Source organism: Lissotriton helveticus, chromosome 8, assembly GCF_964261635.1.
Source record: "Lissotriton helveticus chromosome 8, aLisHel1.1, whole genome shotgun sequence".
In the NCBI taxonomy this organism is placed as follows: domain Eukaryota; kingdom Metazoa; phylum Chordata; class Amphibia; order Caudata; family Salamandridae; genus Lissotriton; species Lissotriton helveticus.
Genome location: NC_136069.1, coordinates 227,200,840 through 227,225,480, shown reverse-complemented (window position 1 = coordinate 227,225,480; position 24,641 = coordinate 227,200,840). Strand labels below are relative to the sequence as shown.

The 24,641-nt window shown below is 41.8% G+C and overlaps 1 protein-coding gene across 1 annotated transcript in view; it reads left to right on the top strand.

Annotated features, from left to right (window-relative positions):
- The window catches only part of MRE11 (MRE11 double strand break repair nuclease), a 365,919-nt gene that overhangs the window by 187,318 nt on the left and 153,960 nt on the right, over window positions 1-24,641 (top strand). Inside the window, exons 13-14 of the mRNA XM_078656972.1 lie at window positions 15,029-15,202; window positions 23,192-23,254. Of these exons, the coding sequence (XP_078513098.1) occupies window positions 15,029-15,202; window positions 23,192-23,254 (237 nt within the window). The remainder of the gene's footprint in view (window positions 1-15,028; window positions 15,203-23,191; window positions 23,255-24,641) is intronic.

The window sequence follows — 24,641 nt, the reverse complement described above, 5'->3', positions numbered from 1 at the left end:
ATATATATATATATATATACACACACACACCTATTGGCAGTGCCATATATATATATATATTATATATATATATTGCAACACATCCAACTATCCAGTTGAAGAAATGGCAAGCACACTGGAATCCGTTATGAAAATTCTTTAATGCAAACCCCCCTTCACCCCTGTCAGACGCGTTTCGCTAATCCAGCTTCGTCAGTGTCAGTTTGTGTTTGTAAAATGACGCCCAAAAAAATATATATATATATGTATATATATATATATGTATATATGTATGTTTATACTTACTTGTAAATTACTTACATTATCGTAGTTTATATGTTTTTAAATGTGTATATAAATATTTATATGCCCACGCAAAAACTCATACCCACCTTAAACTCTTGAAATACCCTTGCCAACCAAAATTCTTCACCGACCCTGAAACCCTAAAATCTCCCTTGCCCTAACATATATATAAATATATATATATATATATTCACTGAAAAAAACATAGGTTTCACACATGTATAATTAGCTGGATATTTCACTCATACGAAACCTTTGAAATTAACCTTTGAAATTCCCCCGTTATAGTTAGTTCAGCTAACTATAACTTGCGCGCCCGCAATGCACTGCTGATGACGTCGCATATTACATCACTCATGACATGGTCAGTGACATCACTCATGACATCACTCATGACATCTCAAATGAGATCATTGATGATATCATCCAGGCAATGTGTGTTTTTCTGAAAATTAAATATGTTTTATATATGTATATCTCAAGGTCAATGGAAGAATAAATGGGTATATAAGTGTCTAAACGGATGATTTTTTTGTGTAAAATTGATTTATAACTGACTGATTAATTGTATCTTAGTGAATACATGGGTTAGTGAGTAATGTTTAAATATGTAAATATCTGTATCAGTCTCTCACTTGGTGTATAAGTGGCTGCATGGGTTGGTGAGTAGCTACATGAGTGACTATATAGGTTATTAGTTTGTTTTTTGAGGATCACTATGAGTGTCTGTATGGTTCGGTGGGGAATATTACTTAGCACATCGATGCATGAATGAGTGACTCACTGTTTGCATGTGTTTTGAAGACAGCATGTGTGCAGTACTGTATAGGTGGATGAGTGTGTGTATGGGTGTGTTAGTGAGTGAATGACTGTCTCAATAGTGTCTTTATGAGTAAGTACATATGCTTTAAACTACTAAATGTGAGTATTGATGTATGTAAGTGAGTATATGTGAGAGTGAGAGATTGGGAGAGTTCCTGTATAAATAAGTATGTGTTTCTATAAGTGATTATTTAAGAGAGTAAGTATGTGTATGTTTCTGTAAAAGTGTAGTGGTTTGTGTATAGCTGTATATGCAAGTAAATGGATGTTTGATAGTTTATTTGCATGTGTGAGTATGTGTGTGAGTAACTCTGGATGAGTGTCGGTGTGTAACAGCATGTATAGGTGTATGAGTACATATGAAGAGTGATTACATGTATGAGTGACTATATAGAATTGTTGGTGAATGAGTGGATGTGTATGTAGATGGTAGAATTACTGTATAGGTTGTTGTAAGTGGTATTGGTATCTCCATTTTTTTGAAAATTTTAGTTTCTATTTTTGAGTGTGTGTATCAACGGTTATATTACGCTGAGAGCAGGTCTGCCACTCTGTCACAAGGATGATGTCATCAGCGATATCATTTGAAATGTCATCAGGGATGTCACGAGTGATGTCACTGACCATGTCATGAGTGATGTAATATGTGACGTCATCAGCAGTGCATTGCGGGCGCGCGAGTTATAGTTAGCTGAACTAACTATAACAGGGGAATTTAGAAGGTTTTGTAAGAGTGAAATATCCAGCTAACTATAACATGTGTGAAACCTATGGTTTTTTCAGTGAATTTCTAAGTTTTTTTTAAAATACTAATTCCTAACTATAACGTTTGTGAAACCTATGTTTTTTTCAGTGAATTTGCAAGGTTTTTTAAATGCTAATTCCTAACTATAACGTGTGTGAAACCTATGGTTTTTTCAGTGAATATATATATATATACACACACACACACGCACACGCGCACGCACACCCCCCCCCCCCCAAACACCCACTTCCCTTCCAAAGAAGTGGAAAGTTTGCATGTCTGCAGCCTTTCTTATTTTTCACCTTATTCATCTTCCGCTCAATCAACACATCATCCACACATACACACACCTACTTGCTGCCTTTCTTGGCTGGGGTTATGAATTATTTTTCTTTAATTCAAATTCAAAGTGCAGGCCTGTATCGAGCCTTTTTATTGTAACAACTACCCTAGCCGAAGTCACAGTGAAATTTGCACACTTGCTCCCTTTCTTGGCTGGGGTTATCAATTATTCTTCAATTTGATATTCTGATTCTAACTCACAGCCCTTTATCGAGCCTTTTTGTTGTAACTACTGTTGCAGGGATTCTGCTCCTACACAGAACTATACATAAAGACTTGGGACCTCAGTGAATTACAGTGTTCCAAAACCCACCTTAGTATCCAAACCCCCTAACAGACTAGCAATCATTGGCTCATTTGTTCTTCGTCCTATAGTAAAAAAAAACAATAACTAGTCAACCCAGAACATGCAACTTAGATTACCTCAAGTAAGGTGGATAACAAGAGCACTCTTTCGTTATAGTCTTACACCAGTCCAAAACAAGCAGTAAATAAAGACACGTGCAAGTTTGAAATGCTTATTTCTAAAGCCGTAATCTCATGGCCAGTACCTTAGATAATACAAGCAAACATATTATCAGAAAAAAGGTTGTCAGCATTGTTACTATTCCATAAAATACAAAGGGAGAAAGCATCTTATAATGCTAAAGGGAAACAGATTTAAAATATACCTAGATTTCACACTCCCTACCTAGCAGGTTAGTTTATAACTACAGAAGGTCTCATAGGATTACATGGGCGGACCCATACCTCTGGTACTCAGCAGTAGTGGATCACATTGAGTTCTGCACAAACTGTCAGGAAACAAATGTTCTCCAACTGTGTGTAATCATGCCTGCACAGTGCATTATTAAACGCGCCAGTATAAGAGGTGGCCACAGCTGCATATGTGTTATGGCTCGAATGTGCGAGGATCATTCCGAATAACAGACACAGTCTCCAAGATAACCTTGATGTTCCATGCTCTCACTATACACACTAAACTAGCGAGGCAGTCTACAAATGTAGCATAACAAATTATTCTCATGTGAAGCAAAATGCTCAGCCTTCTCTAAACAATATCGCAAGTGCGTGTCGTGAGCAAAGCAGAGCAGGAAAGCAAAAATGGCGTTTATGCTTCTAATAAACCCATGCTAACTTAACACGATGTGAGTGCAAGCCTCAGCACCACGACACCCTTCCTTGATCGAAGCACGTGATATAAATGTGGACTAATTACGAACGCAGAGTCCAAGCCTGAAAAGCACAGTCAAGATCATATTTGCAAAAAAATGATTCGCTGTTTCATAGAAAGCAGTAACTAAATAGTAAAGAATAGGTAGGAAAATCAAAGAGTCTTATTCCAACAGCGTATAAGCACAGTATGTAGCAACAGCCTCCAAGAGGAAGTCAGTGTTCCCATCTGAAAACATTTCAGCCATCCAATTCAATAGTGGGAATGAACATACATGTTCCTCAACGACCGGAGCCTCTATCACCATCGCAGGAAAACTCGGGTCATCTTCAATGTAACTGCGTGCTAAGAAGTCATGCGCCGCTGCAAAAACATTCCAACGTCCCATTATTCCATGTATCGGTTCTAAAGCCATTTTCCCGCCGCCAGAACAGAGCAAGTCATGAACCACTAAGGGGCTCATCAGCTGGTCATAATCCGCGTTGGGAGACACCGTACAGCAGACACACAAATCCAGGACTCAGTCGAAATCGCAGCTCAGGCAATGGAAGACAGGTTGAACGCATTTGAAAAAGGAAAATCGAAACGATAATCCATAAGCTGCACTCAATGTAACCAGAGGCAGCGCTCCGTAATAACTAAGCATTCGGTTGCGCACCAGCAACAACCGAGAAATATTGTTGTGTCCTGCAGGATGTGCATCCATATTTAAGTAAACAAATTAATAGAAGCACACCGGCAACTAATGCGAGTATTAAGGAGAATCCACCAACGATGCTGGAAAAACTCGAATGGAAGAAGACACCAAATATAGTTTGAAAAGAAGTCACAAGGCCACTGCTTATAACTTTAAAAAAGTAAAGTAACTCCGTAGACCAGGACGCATTAAAGATAGTCTGAATTAACTCCCCAAAATGCAGGGGCACGTCTGTATGTAATAAAGCATGCACTTCTGTGCGGATGTTTGCTACATGAAGGACAAATGTTTTTCCCTTGCAGATGTAAGAGCGACCTCTTTTTCAGACAATAGCGCTCTTATTACGGCTCATTTGGTTGACTTCTTTCAAGGTCGGAATAGACGGCCATGTAGAAACATCCAGCTTCCCATGCAGAGGAGTAAACACAACTTTTTTATAGCAAACCGCACGCTCAGTTACCGTAATCATGTAACCGATGCCTGCTAACATTGCACAACAATCTGCATTATTTCAAATTAAATAACTCATGTTTCCAGTAAACTGAACGTTGGTATGATAGCAGGTGTCGGAGTGCCTTTCAAAACTCAGGCCAAATTAGGCGCATCTTGTTTACAAGAGCCATGCAATTGTAAGTGTCTACAAATTAAGGAGTGATCTGGTGCTATTGTGCAATCCTCCACTATCCACCCACCCCCCCCCCTTTTCTGAATCATTGTGCAATCCTCGCCATTCAGATAGACTTCTTTTCCCTCCCTCAGGCACCTCTATGTAAATGATAATAACTAAGCTTCATGGAGATAAGCGCTGCCTAAAGATCCATATCTGCCTATAGCATAGTATTTCATGTAAACCTCAAACTTAACAGGCTAAAAGGTAACGTTATGATACCGTGGATAAGCCGCACAGCTCAATCGGATCTCCAATGAGTGACCACTTCTAACCATTCTCATAGTGCGCCCTGTGCTCTGATTTCACAGCGAGAGACTGAGCGTACCATAGTTTGTACAGCTAATCATTCTCAGCATACGCTACGAATACGCTTTCATGTTACAAGTCGCGTCAAAGCTTCCGTGTGACGTCATGTACGGCGCCCCGTACACAAAGACGCGAATGTTTTTAATTGTTTAAAAACATATATTTATGTATTTAATGAACATAGTAACAGAAGACATTATCTAGGATAATTATGAAAAAAAAATGTTTAAGTTCCAATAGTCCTATATCCATACTAATATAATAAAGAGAGAGCCCAAACCTTTGAGGCGGGTAATCTCAGGGCTCTGAAAACACAAAGTAACTGTGGGTCTGGATATCTGATGGGTACTTTCACACCAGAGAAGCATCACTTACTTTGTTGAATTATGCTTTAGTTAAGATCAGGTTGGTGGTCAGACTTCCACAATTACTAGTTTATCCAGACCCACAGTTATTTTGTGTTTTCAGAATTCGGAATTACGGGCATGTAACTGTGCTTGGTCTTTAAACTCCCCGGGGACCCTCACTTCACCTGTTTGTTCTTGTTGGGTAATCTCAGGAACCACAGCACCAATCACAACACCCAATACAGCATTGGAAAGGACAGTTGCAGCAGATGGACATAGGCTATACAGCTGGCCACCATATACATTATAAGGAGGAAAGAACGTTAGGGGAAAAGTAGTCCGTTGTGGGCGTAGGTGTTCCGCTGGAAAGCCATGGGCGTGTGCATGGGCGTGTGCATAGAACGATGGGCGCAGCATGCTGGGACTGCCGTCCCGATACGAGGGGGTGTTGCATTTACCATTTGAGCATGTGCATAGAGCGATGGGCGCGGCCTGCTGGGACTACGAGGGGGCGTTGCATTTACCATTGTTGTGGGCGTTTGCCGTTGACGTGATGTGGGGCGTGTAATTTCCGTCGGATGGAGCCGAGCCGTCCCAATACGAGTGGGCGTCGTCCCAATACAAGTGGGCGTTGCATTTACCATTATTGTGGGCGTTGCACGTTGACGCGATGTGGGGCGTCTAATTACCGTCCCCAAACGATGCCAACATTACTATGGAGTTGGTGGGAGCGGACCATTGCTTGGAACACTGGAAACCAAATGGAGATGGAGCAAGTGGTCCTATGGGTTCGTTATATTGACGACCTGTTCCTCATCTGGAATGGAACAGATAAGGAATTTCGGAAATACTTCTCCAAACTAAATCAAAATCAAGTTGGTCTGCAATTTACATGCACTACCAACAGAAAACAAATTGATTTCTTAGACACTAAAATTTTCATCGAAAATGGGAAAATCGAATCTACAGTTTTCAGAAAAAAGACCGCAACAAACAGTGTCCTACATGGAACCAGCTTTCACCCCAGGCAACTGGTGAATAGTATCCCCTATCGGGAATTTACAAGAATGAAGAGGAATTGTTCTAAGGAATCGGATGCGGAAGAGAAAATTCTAGAAAGCAAGAGAAGGTTCAAATCAAGAGGTTATAATGAACGCACACTCAATAAGTGCAAAAAGCGAATTGACCAGAAAAACAGAGGGGAAATCCTGATTGAAAAACCTAGAGAGGTTTCAGACAAAGATCCACCATGGTTCATAACGACATATAGCAAGGAAAGTGGAAGCATCGTGAAAAAGATGAAAAAATACTGGCACTTAATTTCAGGGGATCCTGACATTGGTGAACTAGTAGGCAACAAGCCAACGGTGACATACCGAAAAAATATCTCCCTAAAGGATATGCTGGTGAAAAGCCACTTTCAGACCAAACAAAAAACAGATTGGCTTTCCAACCAACGCAAAGGATTTAAATCATGCAAATTGTGTAAGGCCTGCAAAATAGGCAGAAATATGACAAATATTCAAGAACCCAATGGAAAAATGATGGTGATTGAAGAGAACATAACCTGTACATCAAAATTTGTCATATATGTTATAGAATGCAAATGCGGTATGAAATATATCGGCAGCACGACATGCATGTTAAAAAAGCGTATCCTAGAACACATACGTGCAGTGAAGAATGCCAACATGGCATATGCTACAGCAAAACACATCAGTATATGTCAAAAAGGAGATTGGAGAGCGATGTGTTTCTATGGGATCAAGATGATACCACAAGGAGATCGAGGTGGAAATCCTGTTCGTAAGCTGCGTCAAGCTGAATCGTGTGTGATCATAAAATTCAGGACTAAATACCCCAGAGGTATCAACAATGACGAGGAACTTTATGTTCATCTGGAATACTTTTTGCTCTTCATAAATGACAGCCCTCAAGAAACTTTACAAGTAAAAAAACTTTTCCTCGATGTATTTTTATAAAATGAAGGTACTATACCTCAACTAGAAAATAACTGAAACGATGAAGTATGATGCCAGGTACTAAACCTTAACACATACAGGAAATGGTATATATACTTTATATGTGTAAAATAATGCTATTCTGACATAGAGCGCAATTGTTTTTCTATGTATGTATAAAGTTGAGAAAATGCGATAAACTACATATCCCACAATGCCACTTAAAGGCAGAAGTGAGTATATAAGTTGAAAGCAAAGAAGGACTTACTGACCGTGAAAAAAGCCTAGTGTGGCTGAAATGCGTTGGTGGGGCAGAGCTTATCAATAAAATAAGCCAAAACCATTCGGAGTGCCGCATCCTTTGTTCAAATAATTAATTTCGGACCTGGATCCGGTCCCTATGCAGAGCACCGGCTGTCGAGCGCCTCAGGAGCAGTGGGTCACTTGGTAAGCAAATATATATATTTATATATATATATATATCACTTACTTGCAAAGTATTTATCCTTATCCTCCTTGCCAGGATGGCCAAAGCTGCCATTGGGAATCATCTTGATGCATTTTGAGGGTATGCTTTATAGTTTGCACCTGTTGCCGCCTAATCTGAATCAATTGTAATAGCATTTCCTAAATGCCCATTTCGCTATTGACTTGAGGTTAGGAAATCTCAAATAGGAAATTCCTATTTGCGACTTTCTATTTTGTGAATCCCAAAATGCGATTTCTACTGGGATGCCACATAGGCCTTTGTACATTAGAAAAGACAGTTTTGATTTTCTTAACAGCCCAAAATATTGATTCAGACTGTTAAGAAGTGTAAATTGCTTTTGTAGATACAGGCCTTAGTCTCAACGTTCAACAAGGAGATGGGCAGTAGGAGCCACATTCAGTTTTCGCCTTACCTTTATTAAAAAAAAATACTGTGATCAGTGTGTGGCGCAGATATGGAGGGTAGGAGGGGTATCCCTTGGTATGGGTCTCTTCCTAGATTGCTAGGTGGTGGGGTTCCACCAGAGCTTCTAGTCTCTTAATAATTTGACCTGGAGTTTCCCTAATACTCATGGTCTTCAATGGCTCAGAGAGCTCCTCGGGTGTGAGTTTCCCTTCCAGCATCTCAACCATTTCTCTGTCCAGCTGCTGGTGTGCCAGCCTTCGCAAGAAGTGCTCTGTTTCTGCTTCCTCCCTATGCGGCCTGATAATATTACTCCACATCCTGGGCTATCTCTTCCGTTTGAGTAAGTTTATCCCCTGTGCTGGTGACTATCTCCCCCCACCCATCTGACTTCCTCCTCCCTGCGATTCAAAAGGCATCGAGCCTCGTCTCCTACTTTATAGAACTTCTGTTGCACCACATGGTAATGATGGCGGGCCTCCTCCTCCACTGTATTGCAATACTCTGTCTTGGTCGTCTTCAGGAGTCTGCTTGTCACCTCCTACAAGTTGCTGTGCCAGTTGCCACTCTAGGAGCTGTACCTGCCTTTCCAGCTTTAAAATGTTACCATTTCTATCCTGCTTCTTACAGGCTATCATCCTCTGCAAACAATCTTGTAGGACTGTTAATAGGCTTCCCATACTACCCCTGATGAATCCACCATATCTTAATTTTTTTCAATATACGCTGTTGTATCTGCGCGACCACAGCTGGGTACTACATTTCCCTGGTGTTGAGGTGCTATTGGGGACTAACCGGTCACCAGGGAGCTCTCAAAGTAATCAACAGTGGTGAGTAGTCATAGATTCACCTTGCCAGGTGCTTCGACCCCTCGATTGGAGGCACCAATACTGTTGGGATGAGCAGGAAGTCTAGTTGTGAGATTGTCCCATGGGCCCAAAGTAGTAAGAATAGTCCACGGCAGTGGGGTGTGTCAGCCTCCAGACAACTGCTAGCCCGACCACCGGGGTGAGTTTGGTTAAACTTGTATAGGGGGCAGTCTGCCCGATCCCTGTTGTGACCTATCTATACTTGGCAGCAGTACATCATTCCAGTCAGCCCTCCCACCAGAGGGATTTATTGGTCCTCCTTTATCCATCACTGCCTGATGGAGCTAAGATAGGGCATAGACATTGATGAGTATGTAGCCCTATGTATCCCTGGTTCTCTGGCACCATCCCATCTGGGTTCACCCATGTCGCTGTGACCTGGAAGGGGGAGTTCTTCCTCGCTAGCATAGCGACCATGTGTGAGCCCCTTGTGAACGCTGTATGTCCTAGTGACACATAGCGGTCTCTTCCCAAGAACTTGCACTTGGTGCCCAGGTGGTGCATTTCCTGTAGAAAAACTACATCCGGAGCTATACATTTTATGTACTGAGGTACCACTCCCCTCCTGATCGTGTCCCCTAGGTCAGTCACATTCCAGGAGAGCATTTTAAATCGATTAGGGTTACCTCCTCCCCCATCATGTGGTCCTCACTCCTGCGCCCTTTCCGCCTTACTCCTCTCAGCATCCCCCATGCCCAAGAGATCCCTGTTGTGAGTTTCTGCCATTAATATAACCATCCACAAACTACCATGAAGACCCCCCACTTTACATTTCATCTCTGTAAGTGAAAAAATGCTTATCTCCAACTCAGGAAAGGTCTTTCGCCCTTCGACCCCACAAGCTCTAAAACCGACTTTAACTTAAGACTATGTTTTGGATGGCTATGTGTCGCCTGTAGAGAACCTTCCAGAAGGGTGTGTTGGTGTTGTGTCTATACCATACCAGTGGTGGTGGTCCATGTCCACCTATCCCTCCTCCAGTCTACCTAGACAAGAAAAGTGTATATCAGCTACTCCTCAGTGTAGTCCAGGATCCTGGCGCCACCCAGTGCCCCATAGTTCTACTGGCTCTCATTGGGCCGGTCAGGGCAATACAAATAATAACACCCACTGTCATTGGCTTCACCTCGGTTCCCAAGCCAAAAGGGTCCAGTGCAGAGTCCGCCTCTGAGTCGAACTCGACGCTTCAGCGCCCCAGACTGGCTGCTGTTGCGGAATCTTGAGAGTGGCAATTTGTCTCCACTATTCTGTCCCTTTCTGTTCTTGCCTGCCACATTTCTGTCCCCTCCTTCGCCTCTTCCCCCTGCTCCAGCCATCTCCAGATAACTTCCAGTGTCTCAAATACTATGAGTCCTTATTGACTACCCGAAGTTTAGCTGGGTATAGAAGTGAATATGAGAGGCTAGGTGTCCTATTTTTGCTTTTATTTCCAAAAATGAGTCACACCTCCTCTGGACGTGCAGCATGAAGTGAGGGAAGAGTTGGCCCTTATTGCTATCTACTGTCCAGGTGCCATGCGACCTGGCCTTCTGCAAGATCTGGTCCCAGTCTCTAATGTTCAGCAGCCTTGCCATCACTGGTCCCAGAGGTCTCCCCTGGGCTGGCGAATGCCCCAAACATGGTTCGCTCTTGAAACCGAGAACAGGCCTGTTGTGGGGGGCATTGTATACATTGCCTGTAAGCCATTGCTCCTCATAAGGTTCTGGTAACCTGTTCAGGTAGGTTGTTCATCTTTATATTGTTGCGGCGGGAGCAACCCTCTTCATCCTCTGCTCACTCTTGGAGTAGCTCCACCGTAGAGACCAGTTCTAGTTCAAAGTACTTTATTCGGTTATCATAACCAACAAAGCCCACAAAAATAAAAAGGGTGTTTATCACATTAAAAATATTAAAATGTTATAATGAAGTTAAAAGAGACAGCTCTCCTTCATATAGAACAGATCAATGCAAAGTTTTACATTGCATTGTGAATCACCGGTGTGGAGACGTTGCGTACAAAGTCATCAATGTACAGTGCATATGAAGATCAGTTGATGCAATGCCAGGGAGTGCAAATAATTCTAACTCATCTAGTTTGCTAGAGTGCAAGATTGTCAAGGCGCAAAGAGGCAATCAGTGCAATACCAGGGGGTGCAAAATAAACATAGTGCAAAGTGTCAGTCGTAAAGACTGCATGGTTAGCAAAATTATACACATTTTAGCTATTAAGAAAGCTGAATGGTATAAGAATTGTGCCTACTTGTATCATACCTTGGTCAGGTAACGGCTCACAGCAAACACAACTGGGGTACAGGTGTCCCGTTTCAAGATCCCCAGGGCAGTTAAATATTAATTCACCACATGTTCAAACACACTGGCCAATCCACTTCAGGCAAGAACCAAGATCCTTTGTGCAGAAGAACAGGACATGTTCCACTGTTTCAGGAATCAAACCGGAGGCCAGTTCACACTGCTGAGCCTTCATTTTGCCATGGTCTGGGGATCACCAAGCCCACTGCATACTCCATCCCTAAGACCCTGGAGGCCAGTTTCCGATAGTCCATCCTGAGCAGTCCCAGATCTAGGACTACTCTATCTATCTTAGCCTCTAAGGAGGACTCCATGTCCGTAATGGCACTCAGGATCCTCCACAACTGGTCGGCTTGATTGGCCAGGGCATCTCCCATAGACCTAAGCATGAGATCCCCAGCCCTCATATCACCATGCTGAAGGTGGCTTGGTGTCCTTTCACTGTGGGGGTCTTTTTCTCCATGTTTTCTGCAGGAGAATGTCAATCTGTGAATCTCTATTCTGGTTCTCCTCCATGTCTGTGTTGCTCCTTTCTGTGGCCCCTGGTGGTTGTGTCCCAACTCCCAGGCTGCTCTCTTCCTGTCTTCCGTAGACCCATTTCTACATTTAGATGAATTGCCAACTGTCCTGCCCAGGAGTCGCCAATCCTCAGTGTTGCTTCCTGGTCGAATTGCGCCCCAGGAAGGGCCCTCTATTGGCTCACAGCAGGTGGGGCAGGGTAATCTGTGCCAGTGTCAGTGGGGGGCATGGTCTTGCTTGCCACTATTCCGGGAGCTACCTCCATTCTGGGCCTCTGGTCCCACATAGGGTAGGAAGTCAAGTAATGCTGTGGAGACACACTCCACACTGCATTCCGCCTGCCTCCACTCCTCCAGCACCCAGTTTACCACTGCGACACCCTAACCATCCTGATGGAGAAAGCGGCAGTTCAACTAACTCAACTGCATTGCTGCTTTGTTGATTTCAAAGCAACCTTCGATTGAGTGCCCCCGGGCCTGTTATGGCAAAAACTAGAGCCCTGGGGCATACCTTCGACCCTTTTACACGCTATATTTCAACTCCACTCGGAAACATAGATCAGAATCAAGTTGGGTGAAGGCTCTCACGTTTCCAGGAAGATTGGAATCAAAAGCGGTGAAAACAAGGCTGTTTGCTGGCCCCACTCCTTTTTAACCTGTTTTTATCAGACGTATCCCCATTACTTGATCGTGTTAACTGCCATTCCCCTCAACTAGACGGAACCCGCATCAGCAACCTGCTGTATGCCAACGATTTGGTGTTGCTAAGCCACACAAAAGTGGGCCTAAAGAGGCTACTCGATGAACTGCTTTACAGTTGAATTAGCAAAAAACTAGAAAACTTCTTATGGGAAGCAAAAGAGGCCACACGGAGGGTGGTACTTCAATAATGCAAAGCTCAAATCAACATCTTATTACAAATATCTGGGAATCTTTCTCGACACAAGATGTTCATTCGTCAAGCAGAAAGAAGTATTAAGGACCAAAGCTTTGTCATTAGAGACCGCTGCTGCCAAGCTGTCAAAACAGCTACAAGGCCCAAGCCTAAACCCTATGCTGAAAGTGATGAAGGCGAAGATAACCTACTCTCTGTCGTATGGGCACAAGATCACGAAGTGTACAACAAGTATTTTACTAAATAAACTAACAATCAAAATTTTTAAACACGTGTTTTGCCTACCAAAATCAGCTTCACCAGCCCAAGTTCGACTTGAACTGGGCCTACTAGACCATCATGGCGTAGAGGCTGGCGCATTTATAAAGTTTTGCAACAGACTGCACCACGCCCGGGTGGGCTCCCTGGAGGCCAGACTTTGGCAAGAAATATCGAAAAACCAAACCAGCCAGAAGTATCGGCAAAACCTGGATCACAGTTTACAATTACTTGGATTCAAGGAATTCTGGGGAACAAACCCCTCTCAGCCGGTGCTAAAGGTTTCCATCAAGAAGAGTGTTAGGCTGTGGTCCTATCATTCAGACAGGGCAACACTGACAAAAAGGAAACACGCTTGGGCAGTAATTTCCAATTTCAAACCAGGCGTCAAGTCGCCCTATTTATCAAGCACATTCGCACTTTATTGGAAGCAAAAGTTTTTAGCTCTGAGGATGGGTGACTGGCCTTTTTTAAAGAACCTTCCTGAATGGCGCCATTGCGGCAATAGTATCAAATGCAGGATGGGCAGCTATCACTCCGAAGCAATGGAACATATAGTTTGTGTTTGCCCCGCAATGCTTACAGTCAGACGGTCATTATTGCGGGAAGAATGGATCAGGCTATGAGTTCGATCATGCCGCCAGGCCATAATAGCTGCCTTAAACACCAAGCTGAACATTGGGCTTACCAAATTTGTAAACAAGGCGTTAAAACTGTTGGGAGATACCAGTGCTGCCAAATCTCGATCACCTCAGTAGGGCGGTATTCACTCTGCAGGCTCAATAACAGAATCTAAAATGCCAATAATAGCCGATTAGAAACCTGGCTTCCTAACTGATCATTATCTGTTACAATGCTTTTGAGGGTTTTAAGAGCAATTCACAAGTTCTGTATTTTTTATTCAGTGGTCTTTTTTTATGAATGAATCAAATGTTTTTTTTAAATTGTAATGGTTTTAATTAATCAAACAATAAAGTCTTATTATTAATACACTGCGACATCCTACCAGCATGTGGGCTCTGTCCTCATTTTGCCTGGTCTGTATCCTGGTTGAATGTTCCTAAGCCGCGGGCAGAAGGCTCCAATAGTCCATTCCAAAGAGGACTTTTTCACTGCAGGTCCTCTCTGTGCCGGCCGAGCAGCCCCTCCCCCTGTGAGGCAAGTGCCACCTTAGCACGGGCCCCAATTGGGTGAAGGTAGACCAGGAAGAACGAGGGGTGTCCCTTGGCGCGTGGACTAATTTGCTCCATCAGGGTCCCAGTGCCTCTGCTCACTCACTGCGGCTCAGCACCCCACTGCCATCTTGATGGGCGTCAATTTTGTTGCCGGCGGCGGCTCTGCAGCAGCTCTGCCGCTGCATCCCCTCCAGCAGTGGTCCCCAGCAGTCCGAGACCTCCTCCCCAGGGCACGGGATGCTGCAGAGGGGCTGTAAGCAGGGATGATATTAGGCCGGAGCAGAGATGGGCGATAAGAGCTCCAAGATGAGCATTTTACACCATTTTGATCTTGACCCCGTCCCTCTATATTCGTGTTTTTTAGCTATCAGGCTAATTTATTATAAACATGTTTGGCCATTATGAAATAAATTATACTCTTAATGTTTTGTATTTGTTTGAGGACTTTCATCACATAGGGTACATTCAGTACATGGTTTTATGATGGTTGTAATACACAGAGAAAAGTGGTGGGGGGATTCTGGGGAAGTGAAGAGGATTTTTTTCTTTTTGATTTCAAAATAACCCTGTCCCCTTGGCTTAAATAGGGGTTGCTATTTCTGGTTTGGTTAAAAACTAGCATTAAAGACTTCTATGTGACAAAGTTGGCAGTGGTATATTTTTCTTTAATATTGTGGCTTGCTCCATCTGAGATGCTTTGGTTAATGGAAAAATATGTATATTAATAGTTGATCAGGTTGTTAATTAGATAAAAAAAGCATTTTGGGGTTTTGTCTCCTGCAGAATGTCCAACTTTCTCTATTAACCGAGAGAGGTATGGGAGAGGCAGTACAAGAGTTTGTGGACAAAGAGGAGAAAGATGCGATAGAAGAACTGGTGAAATTTCAGCTGGAGAAAACTCAGAGGTTCCTTAAGGATCGGCATATAGACGCGGAAGAGGACAAGATTGACGAGGAGGTAAGTAGTAAATCAGTCTGATGTCCGGCAAAGCCACAGGGACATTCTAAATCACTCTGCTGTTAGACAAAGCACAGAGTCTTTCAAATACCGAGAAAGATAATGAGTGAGGAAAAACAAGCGAAGTGGAGGAACTGCGTTGGAGACTTGAAGAAAGACGGGGCAGAGCCAAGACGTAGTAGAGAAGGAGGTGGTAAAGAGAAAGAACCATAAAGGTAAGAAAGTGTGAGAAAGGGAAATTACTGTATTGAGTGATGGTGACAGAAAAGGGAAAGTGAAAATGAACAGGGGGAAGAATCCAGACAAGAAATGTATTGCAGAGCAAGAGACAGATACTAGAGTAAAGAGGCGCTGATAGTATGAGAAGATCAGATGGATCAAGCAAGCGCAGAAGATCTTCAAAGACAAGTAATGGATAAGGCTGGAAGTTACAGTTTTCATATTGTGAGGGCATAGAAGCAAATGGAAAACAAAACTGCTCATAAGCGCAAAACTCTTCATCTAGCTGTAAACTATTTGGAAGGCACGGAATTTCCTACCCATGTGATATAATGGTCCTAACCCTCATAGAAAAGTTAAAGACAATGTACAACTATTTGATTTAACAAGTATTTTAAAAAGTGCTACAAGGACCTAAGCAGGTTCAGAGCAGTGTATGATATTGTGCATATGAAGCCCTAAATCAAATTACTGATTTGTCATTATTTTATTTTGATTAAAAAGCTAAGGTAGATATGCTTATTTCATACAGTAACTTAACTTTAAATAAGGGGACTCTAGAACAAGCCTATTGTTCATGGACTGTTTTGCAGAATGCCATTCTTCATAATTCTCTCAATTTCACAAGTAAAGTTCTCCTTGCAGGAAGAAGACTTCTTCTGCACAAGGCACACCAAGTGATATAGAAACAGTAGGATAATGGTTCAAACTATTAATGACAATGTGAACAAATGTAAACACAAATTATAGCCCCAAAAAACATTTGAAAAAAGAAACATGCAAGAAAAACTTTTCACGAACAAACGTATGAAATACATGGATTATCAAAAAGAAATCTCCCATGCACCTCCGCCCCCATGTACAACTTTCATCATGTCTCAGACCACCTGAAGGGTGGTTATAAAGAAAAATTTCAAAAACACCAAAATGTGATCTTTATCAGACAGTGGTCTTTAACAGCCTCATGGGTTGCAGACATCCGTCTACAGGCTTTAGACAACTTGCTATGAAGAATAACAGTCTTTTCGGCGAAGCCATGCTGATACCAGAGACAGGGGGCGGGCATTGCACCAGGCGACTTAGTTTTACCCTAAGAAAGCTAGCTGTTACACTGTACTGGCTGTTGTAAATACCTAATACAAACACATGATCATGAAACATGAGTATAACACAATTGTATGTTGGTTGCATCCTTGCCACTCTCTGTGATATACTGACCATTCGTTAGCAGCACAGATCCAGAACGATTTTACACTCCCATAGAGTAACTTACAAAACACGTAAATATTTCCAAGCAGGGGGACTTCATTCTTTAGTCGAACAGCATCAGAAGTGAACAATGTTTCGTGACATCCCACAGACTTATTTTTCATGCAGCATGTTTTCTAAATGACACTATGCAGCATATACAAGCTAACAAAGGTATCTCTTTATAACAGACGTTTATTTCCACTTTCTTGGTTGAATCATATATAGGCTGTGGGGTTTTAGGTTTAAACCTATAATAACTGATAACACCCCACTGAAAGAGAAATAGCCCTCACCAGTGAAAACATATAAACACTGAAAAAACACCTGCACAACCACCAACTAAATGCCATTCAAAGCAAGAAAAAAGAAAGTGAAAGAGTCATTTTCTTCTTGAAGGGGCCAATACAATGTAACTTTTTTATACAAGCTAGCAGTAAGAACGACTGGGCTAACATTATTCTGCTTGAGATTTGTTCTTTAGGGATGCCACTAAAATATTGTTTTGTCTTCATTTTGCTTTTTTCAGTTTTGTGGTCTTTGGTCTGAAAATGCAGGGTTTAGAAACATGTTTTAGGTCTTGTTTAATTATTTTATAAACTGTAGAGAATCAGGAAATATGAAAATCATATTTGATATTTTGGCTGCGTTTGATTCTTTCACTGATAGGTAAAATGGCTGGCTTCATAAGAATCTTTCCTAATATGTGTCATTGCATTTAACCCACAGAGAATGGGTATAAACCCTTAATACATCAGCCCACAGTTTCTAGTGGGTCAGTATTGATAGTAGGTGAATTGCCAACCACCTCAGGCTCTAAACATTCAATGCCCGGTATAGTGACAAGTGCTATAACCAAGCATCTGGGATAGTTTGTGAAAACATGACACCAGACTTTTGGAAAACATGGAACGCAGTGTCACTTGGAATGCTCTGCAAAAAAGGTTTCTTCCAAGTTCAACAAAGATTGGAGTGATATTGATTGTATTTGCAGTGATTCAGCTACATATATGAAAAAGCTGTATGATGACCTGTCAAAATTGATGCCCGAACTGAAGTGATTCCCTGTAGGAAATCCTTGCCGCTTGTTAGATGGTATGCTGAAGGGAGCTTTACAATCTTCAGAGTTAATGAGGGATACTATTGACTTTGTAGTCCATTCTGGTGCACTGTTTTCTTATGCACAGGAACTAAAACGCAAATATTTATAATTTTGTGCTTTGTGTGGCATTAAAAAAGAGTCATCCCAACTGTGTCCCTTAGCTGATGGTTCTCAGCCTAAGGGGCTATGTATGCTATATTATCCATGTGGCAACCATTTACTGAATTATTGCTGAGTGATGATGTCAAGGGCAAGAAATATGAGGCTCTTTAGTCGCATAAAGATAGTGATGTGAAAAAGTGCACTCTGCTGCATTATTAGATTTTTACAGAAAAACATAACTGCTGCAGTATTTATAATAAAAAAAAACTAGAGTCTGAAAAAACCCTTGTCTGCCAAGTGTTCAGCATAATTGGTGTACATGTGAAAGATCTCCTTGAGAGTAGGCTGGGCGACACCTTTAGTGACTTTGGCACTGCAACATGTTCCATGTTAGAGTGCTTGCCACTTCGCAAGCAAAACAATGTTGGAGAGCAATTCAGGAACGTTTATTTTACATTGTATGAGAAATGGCTTGCAATGATGCATAGAAATATCCCTTCACCACCAATGGCATTTGAAGTCGATGAAACCTCACTGTGGTACTCTGTACAAGTTCTAGATCCCTTCAGTAAAGAGGAATTTCATCCGTAGTTCCAAAATTGCTGCTTCATTTTTGACTGCTTCAATAACTCTGAGGGCATAAATTCCCAGCTCAATGCAAATGTTACAGAACCTGCCCTGAGGATCACAATCTTCACGTGCATCAGTATTGGCATGGAAAGCTTTGTCAGTGGCCAGAGTTAAAAAATTGTGTACTGGCTGTTTTGACGTTGCCTTCTCAAGTGCCAATGTTGAGGGGGCCTTTTCGCAGACATTTACATGGGAAGGAAAGAGCAAGCACACATGACCATAGACTCACTGAAGAAATATTTTATGGTGTACTACAATAAGCCTAATTTGCAAAAATATATTTGGACCTCATATACACTACACGTACACTGTCTATATACCTTGTTCGATCAGTGCGGAAAGCAAGCAGTAATAAAAACAAAATGTTCCATAAACACCGGATAAACACTTTTTCTGTTGTTTTTAGTGGCGCGAAAATGTGTAACCACTGATAACAACTGTTTTTTTTAAGCTATTGAAATCACCTGAAAACACTGGGGAAAAAAACACCAGAATTTACCAAAAATAGAAACTGAAAACAAGAAAGCCTAATCATATAGCTGTACAGTGCTCACCCCTTTGGAACCTACTGACGTAGAGGTAGAGAGAGCATGAGGTCAGCCCCATGAGAAAACCAAATACAAAAACTGTTTGTCCGAGAATGTCCCCTTCAAGGTAAACGGGCATGTACCAATTCCCTCAGTGCCTGACTTCGGGAAACAGCGTTTACAACGCTGCCATTACATCGTGTTCCTTTACAAAGCGGTCGTTATAATGAGCACGTTGTTAGAACGAGATGCCTTTACATCGCAAGTGCTTAGATCGACTTGCTGTAGGGGGCGCTCAAATCGAAGTAGTAGTATAATTTACTATTCCAACACCTTCCCTACTAATGCGTGGTCTGGAGTTGGAATAGTAAATGATACTATTCCTAAATCCAGCGCGCCTCCTCACCAAGTCGATCTAATGACTTACGTTGTAAAGGTATGGCATTGCAAAGGAACGCGATGTGATAGCTTGCGATGTAACATGCTATATTCCCTGACTTCATATGAAATTGGTATCCTGGCTTTTTGTTTGGTCCCAGTGTCACATAAATCTAGCATGTGCACTGAGAACTTAGACTGTCCCTGATAATGGGAGGTCCAGAACCTCTTCTGTGACCTGAAGGTGTGCACGAAGCATCCCCTCATTGTGGGCATATGGCTATTAATTATGCCCAGGGTGAGACGCATAAAGGAGTGGCCGGTGGTGGGAGTGTACTGTGTATTGGGAATTTTTAGTTTTACTAGATCTTTTTCTCTGTGTACTATGGCCTCAGTGGATTTGAGACTTCTTTGTGTACATAAGATCATTGATCCGAATGGAAAATTAGCCAATTTGATTATATCTTGTTGTCCACACTGAGTAGGTACATCTTCAGAAACTTAAAGTCTGTCTCTACATTACCTTACAATAAGACATAGACATTATTCCTCTTTGTAATGTTTGTAAGTGGTTTACAAATGAGACTTCCCTAGGTATCCAAGAGGGAATCCAAGAACTCCTGCTAGATTCTTTGCCATCAAGATAAAGTGATTCCTGTTGTGTAGCTTCCTGGATACCAGTCAATCCAGGCAGCAATTCATGATCTTTGTATCAAATGCTGTTAAAGACCAACATTAAATTAAACACAACCTGTTTCATGGGCAGAAAATTCATCTGTGGGAGACCCTGTCCCATGACGAACTTTGAAGGTAGACTGTGAAGTACACAGTCTTGAACCACCTCTTTGATCCCCACCCACTTATTAAACCCTAATGTCTGAGTGTGCAGCAGTCTATTGCTCTCAGCTCACACTATATAATTACATGCTCAAATCTAGTACTGGGTTCTTTGCTCCACCAAAGTAAATGTTAACTCCTTCGTCCAATACCAATTCTAATCGAGGGTAGAAATGTCCTCACGCTCTGAAACTCTTATCAACAATGTAAGGTTATATAGAAGGAATAAAATGTTTGGAGGATCTAAATTTCTATTTTAGACCTGAATGTAAACTTTTTAGCCCAACACATTTTGTTTCAGGTGTAGGTGCATTCTTTTGTTTGCAGTTGACATTGTGCGATTTATTTATGCTGAAAATACTTATTTTTCATCCTTTCACACTTTGTTGCCACTTCAAGGTTTGTATAAATATCAGTTAAATTTTAACAACTATATTCAAAAAACAAATTTCTTCACAACATCACAAAATCACTCTCCCAGAGCAATACTTACTATGATGGCAGATAGCTGTCAGTTGGCCAAAAAAATGAAATATTTAACCAATGTGGTCTACTTGTGACATCTGTTGTGTACCATTCTTCCAAACCATTTAAAATGCCTTTCTTCTGGGTCATGGGGCAGTTAGCAAATACATAGCTGTACCTGTTATATGCCACTGGTGCCCCGTACTTCAGAAAGTATTAAAAGCCATTTGGATAACCAAGTTAAACCATTCGCTCTCCAAACCTAACTACATTGATGAAAAGCCATTTGCGACCACTAAATTGCTTGTACCAATGTACTAAACCCATTCAGTGATTCGGTAATATGTTACTGAATCGCTAAATGGGTTTAGGAAATCAAAAGGAATCCCTGTTTGGAAGTATCATGTTTAGGGCGTCCCTTCCAAATAGCAATTCCTTATGGTATGTATTGATGTTTTGCGACTGAATAGTAATACTTCTCCACCTCCTCAAGGAGGTGGTAAGCCATTTGCAAAAGAAAAGGGGTCCTCAAGGGTCCCCTTTGAGAATGTTAAAAAATATATATATTTTTAACCGTAGGAACACTGTCTAATCTTAAAAAATGAAAGTTTAATGGTTCATTTTTTTTCAAAACACATCACGTTTCCTTTTAGGAAAATGAGTTTAATTTGAAAACAAACAAAAAAACAATTCTTTATTTAAAAGCAATCATAGACATGGTGGTCTGCTTACCCCACTAATCCTTTAACCCTGTGATGGTGGTCATTCCCAATGAGCCGCAAATTGCAACCTACCTCATTATTATTCATGAGGTAGGTTAATTTGTGACCCACTGGGAATCACTAATTTAAAAATAAAACGTTCATAGTCATAGAATAGTGATTACCATATAGCAGTAAAAAATACACTATTTCGAAATCGCTGTTCTAAACATTCATCCACCTGGCCCTAAGATACAGTGTAACACTGTAATACACTCAGGGGTCTACTCGTATTTTGGGCATTTCCAAATGCCTCTAATACGCCTTGCCAGGTCTATCTTTTGTCCTAGTTTATCAATACATTAATTGCCTATGGGTAGGTGTTACAGGTTCGTGAAAATCTTACAAAAATAGCCCAAAGTGCAAAAATATTTTAAACATCTGAAAACCAACTACACTAAATCCAGCCTTGAAAAAGTTTTTTCTTTTTTAATGTACTAAAGAACTGGTCCACGGGCAAGTTTTCAGTGTCCATTTAACAGGCTACCGTGTCCTAGTCACCTGGTACAAATGGAACACTGGATACAATTCATCGAGAGACCAGCTGTTAGTCTTCTAATAATAAGCAGAAGGACTACTGTGTAATGGGCTAGAATAGTTAGTAGGTACATCGTCGATAATAAGCCTTGGTAGCCGTCGTAATATACAAGCAACAGCATGTATGGGTTCTGGGGCACCGGCTGGACCCACATGTTCGCTCTTGTAACTCTGGAAATAGGATTCACAGTTAGGGTACAGTGGTATCTTTAAACCATGATAATTGCAGAACCATTGGAGCTTGGTAAGTGGGTTTAATGAGCCTTGTATGTAGGGCACACCACCTCATCCATTGATCAAACCGACCGAAACGAAGGTTGAAAGACAGAATCTTAGGGTGAAAAAGGGATGATGCCAGCTATTGCCAGTTCAGGGCAGACATACAGGGTGGATCAAGTTGCTGCATTCTCACCACACCATCACTCATGGGATGTCTCCTCTTATAAAGCAGGATATTAATTTAGCTTAACCCACCTGGACGAGAGCTCCCTTCCTTGAAACAACCGCTCATCGTCTTCAGCCCGCTAGGATTCCCTCCTTGTCCACCTGATAAAGGGTCAGCTTCGTCTGTCTCTTGCCATGCACCAGTCTGTGCAGCTTCCTTGCAAAAGTTGGATATGGAAGGTCACTCTCCCAGATGCACCTGAGGATGCCACAAGTGCAGCTGTGATTTCTCTGGCTAGGTGTCTTAAGTGTAGACCTGCAACTGTCTGAATACTTTGGCCACTTTCACCAGTGATATCTTGCAAATCTCAAAAGGGGGTAGGTCATGCGGTGTAGCACAAGGGACTCCACAACCCGGGTTTAGACAGGTATTGTTTTGTAGAGCCTCAGCCGTTCCTGTCACCACTCTAATTGATCACCAGTCTGCTCTGTCACCATGAGATGTTCTTTACAATTAGATCTAATGGGCCATTCTGTCAAAGACTGTCAACAAATCCAATATAATTAGTACTTCTGTGATCACATCTTGCCTACTACATGCAATCACCTTACTAACAATTTTCACTTATTTAACATAAATTGGCACTTCATGAATTGAAGAAAATGCTCATCTATGTTGTTTTTATCAAATCTGATGAGCCAGTAGTGGGTGTTTTCTCACTTTTCTCCTGAAACATGGATAATGGTTAGTTTCTTCAGGGTGGGCTTTAATGTATTTTTAAATTTCACTACGATATAGGTGCGAAGATTTCGTGAGACAAGAAAGAAGAACACGACCGAAGAGGATGAAGAAGTTCGCGAGGTAATTTTTCCACTGTGGCTAGTGAGGCAGGGACGTACTAAATCAGAAAGGATGGTGAATATTGAATCTTTATTGCTCCGGTGTGGCTGAGCCAATTGGATAACGGGGGCAGGGACATTTTCTGTATGAATAATGAACCTATGAACAACGTCACCTGTGCGTTCCTCGCTACTTATGTCCTGGCTTTGTGTGAAAATCTTTCCCTCTTGGGCACAAAGATGTGTACAAGGCTCGCCTTGAAGATGGGACAATTCTGTATTGTCAGGTATATATTCTTGTGGGAAAAATATGTTTTTATGAACTAGAAACCTATTATCCAGACTTTTTTCCTTTGCCTTTATAGAGTTTATGTATTCCTATTTCTTCCAGTCATTTTATATTGATTTCAACAGATAAAATACAATAACAATCACCGGGGCAATAGTATATTAAAAGATGGTCACAGCTTACTGGTATTCAGCAGAAAAAGCCCAACCCTTCTTCAGTGTCTCTCTAAGGTAGCATATCTCTCTAGGTTGCCATTTTTCTTCGGTCTTTTCACGTTATACAGCCAGTTGTTCTGCAATTTGGAATAGTATTCTTAGGCGTCTCCTCACACTTGTCACACATTTCCATCAGACAGACTTCCATACGCAGCAAGGCCTTCTGTAAGTTCCATGTCACCTATCAGAGACAAGAGGTTATTTTCATTGATGCTTAACCTGCCCCCAATGTGCTGGTATTCTTTCAAGACATTTGTGAGACACCTAGCCATATCTGCCTTCACCATTTTCATTAGTTCTGCAAATGTGACCCCTGATGCTGTAGCTGATTAATCGAGCCCAGCTGGTCTTCTTTTGTAAGTTGCATGGGGGTCATCCTTCCTTGCTGCTGTTTCAGCCTACTTAGTAATCCTCTGTTGCTTCCCTTGTACTGTACATTCTTCCCTTCCCTCTGTTAGTTCCAGCCAGACTTGATGTCCCATTGACCTCTCCCAGGGTCACCTTTCTTCATGCATGGGTGCCACATCAATAATCAAGGAAGCAGAGCTGGCAATTGAGACTGGAGTTTCAGTTTCAAGAGTAAAATATTCCCACTGTGTGAGTTAATTTGTAGTCAAACTTGCACATCAAATCGAAGCTTCCGGTTTATGAATGAGCAGCCTTGTATGGCCTTCTAGGGTATAGAGAATGGCCAGGCTGTGCGGTATTCTCTTGTTACGTGCATGCTGTAAGTTGCTGTACACGTTTATCAATAAACAGGCACAGAGTCCCCATGTCATTACATCTCCATCGCCATCCAGTCCACTTTCTGGGGCACCAAAACCTCATATGGGATCCCATCCCCCTCAATATTCTAGAAATTAGAATAACATACTAGAGTGATGTTATGGCAGTGATTCCCAGTG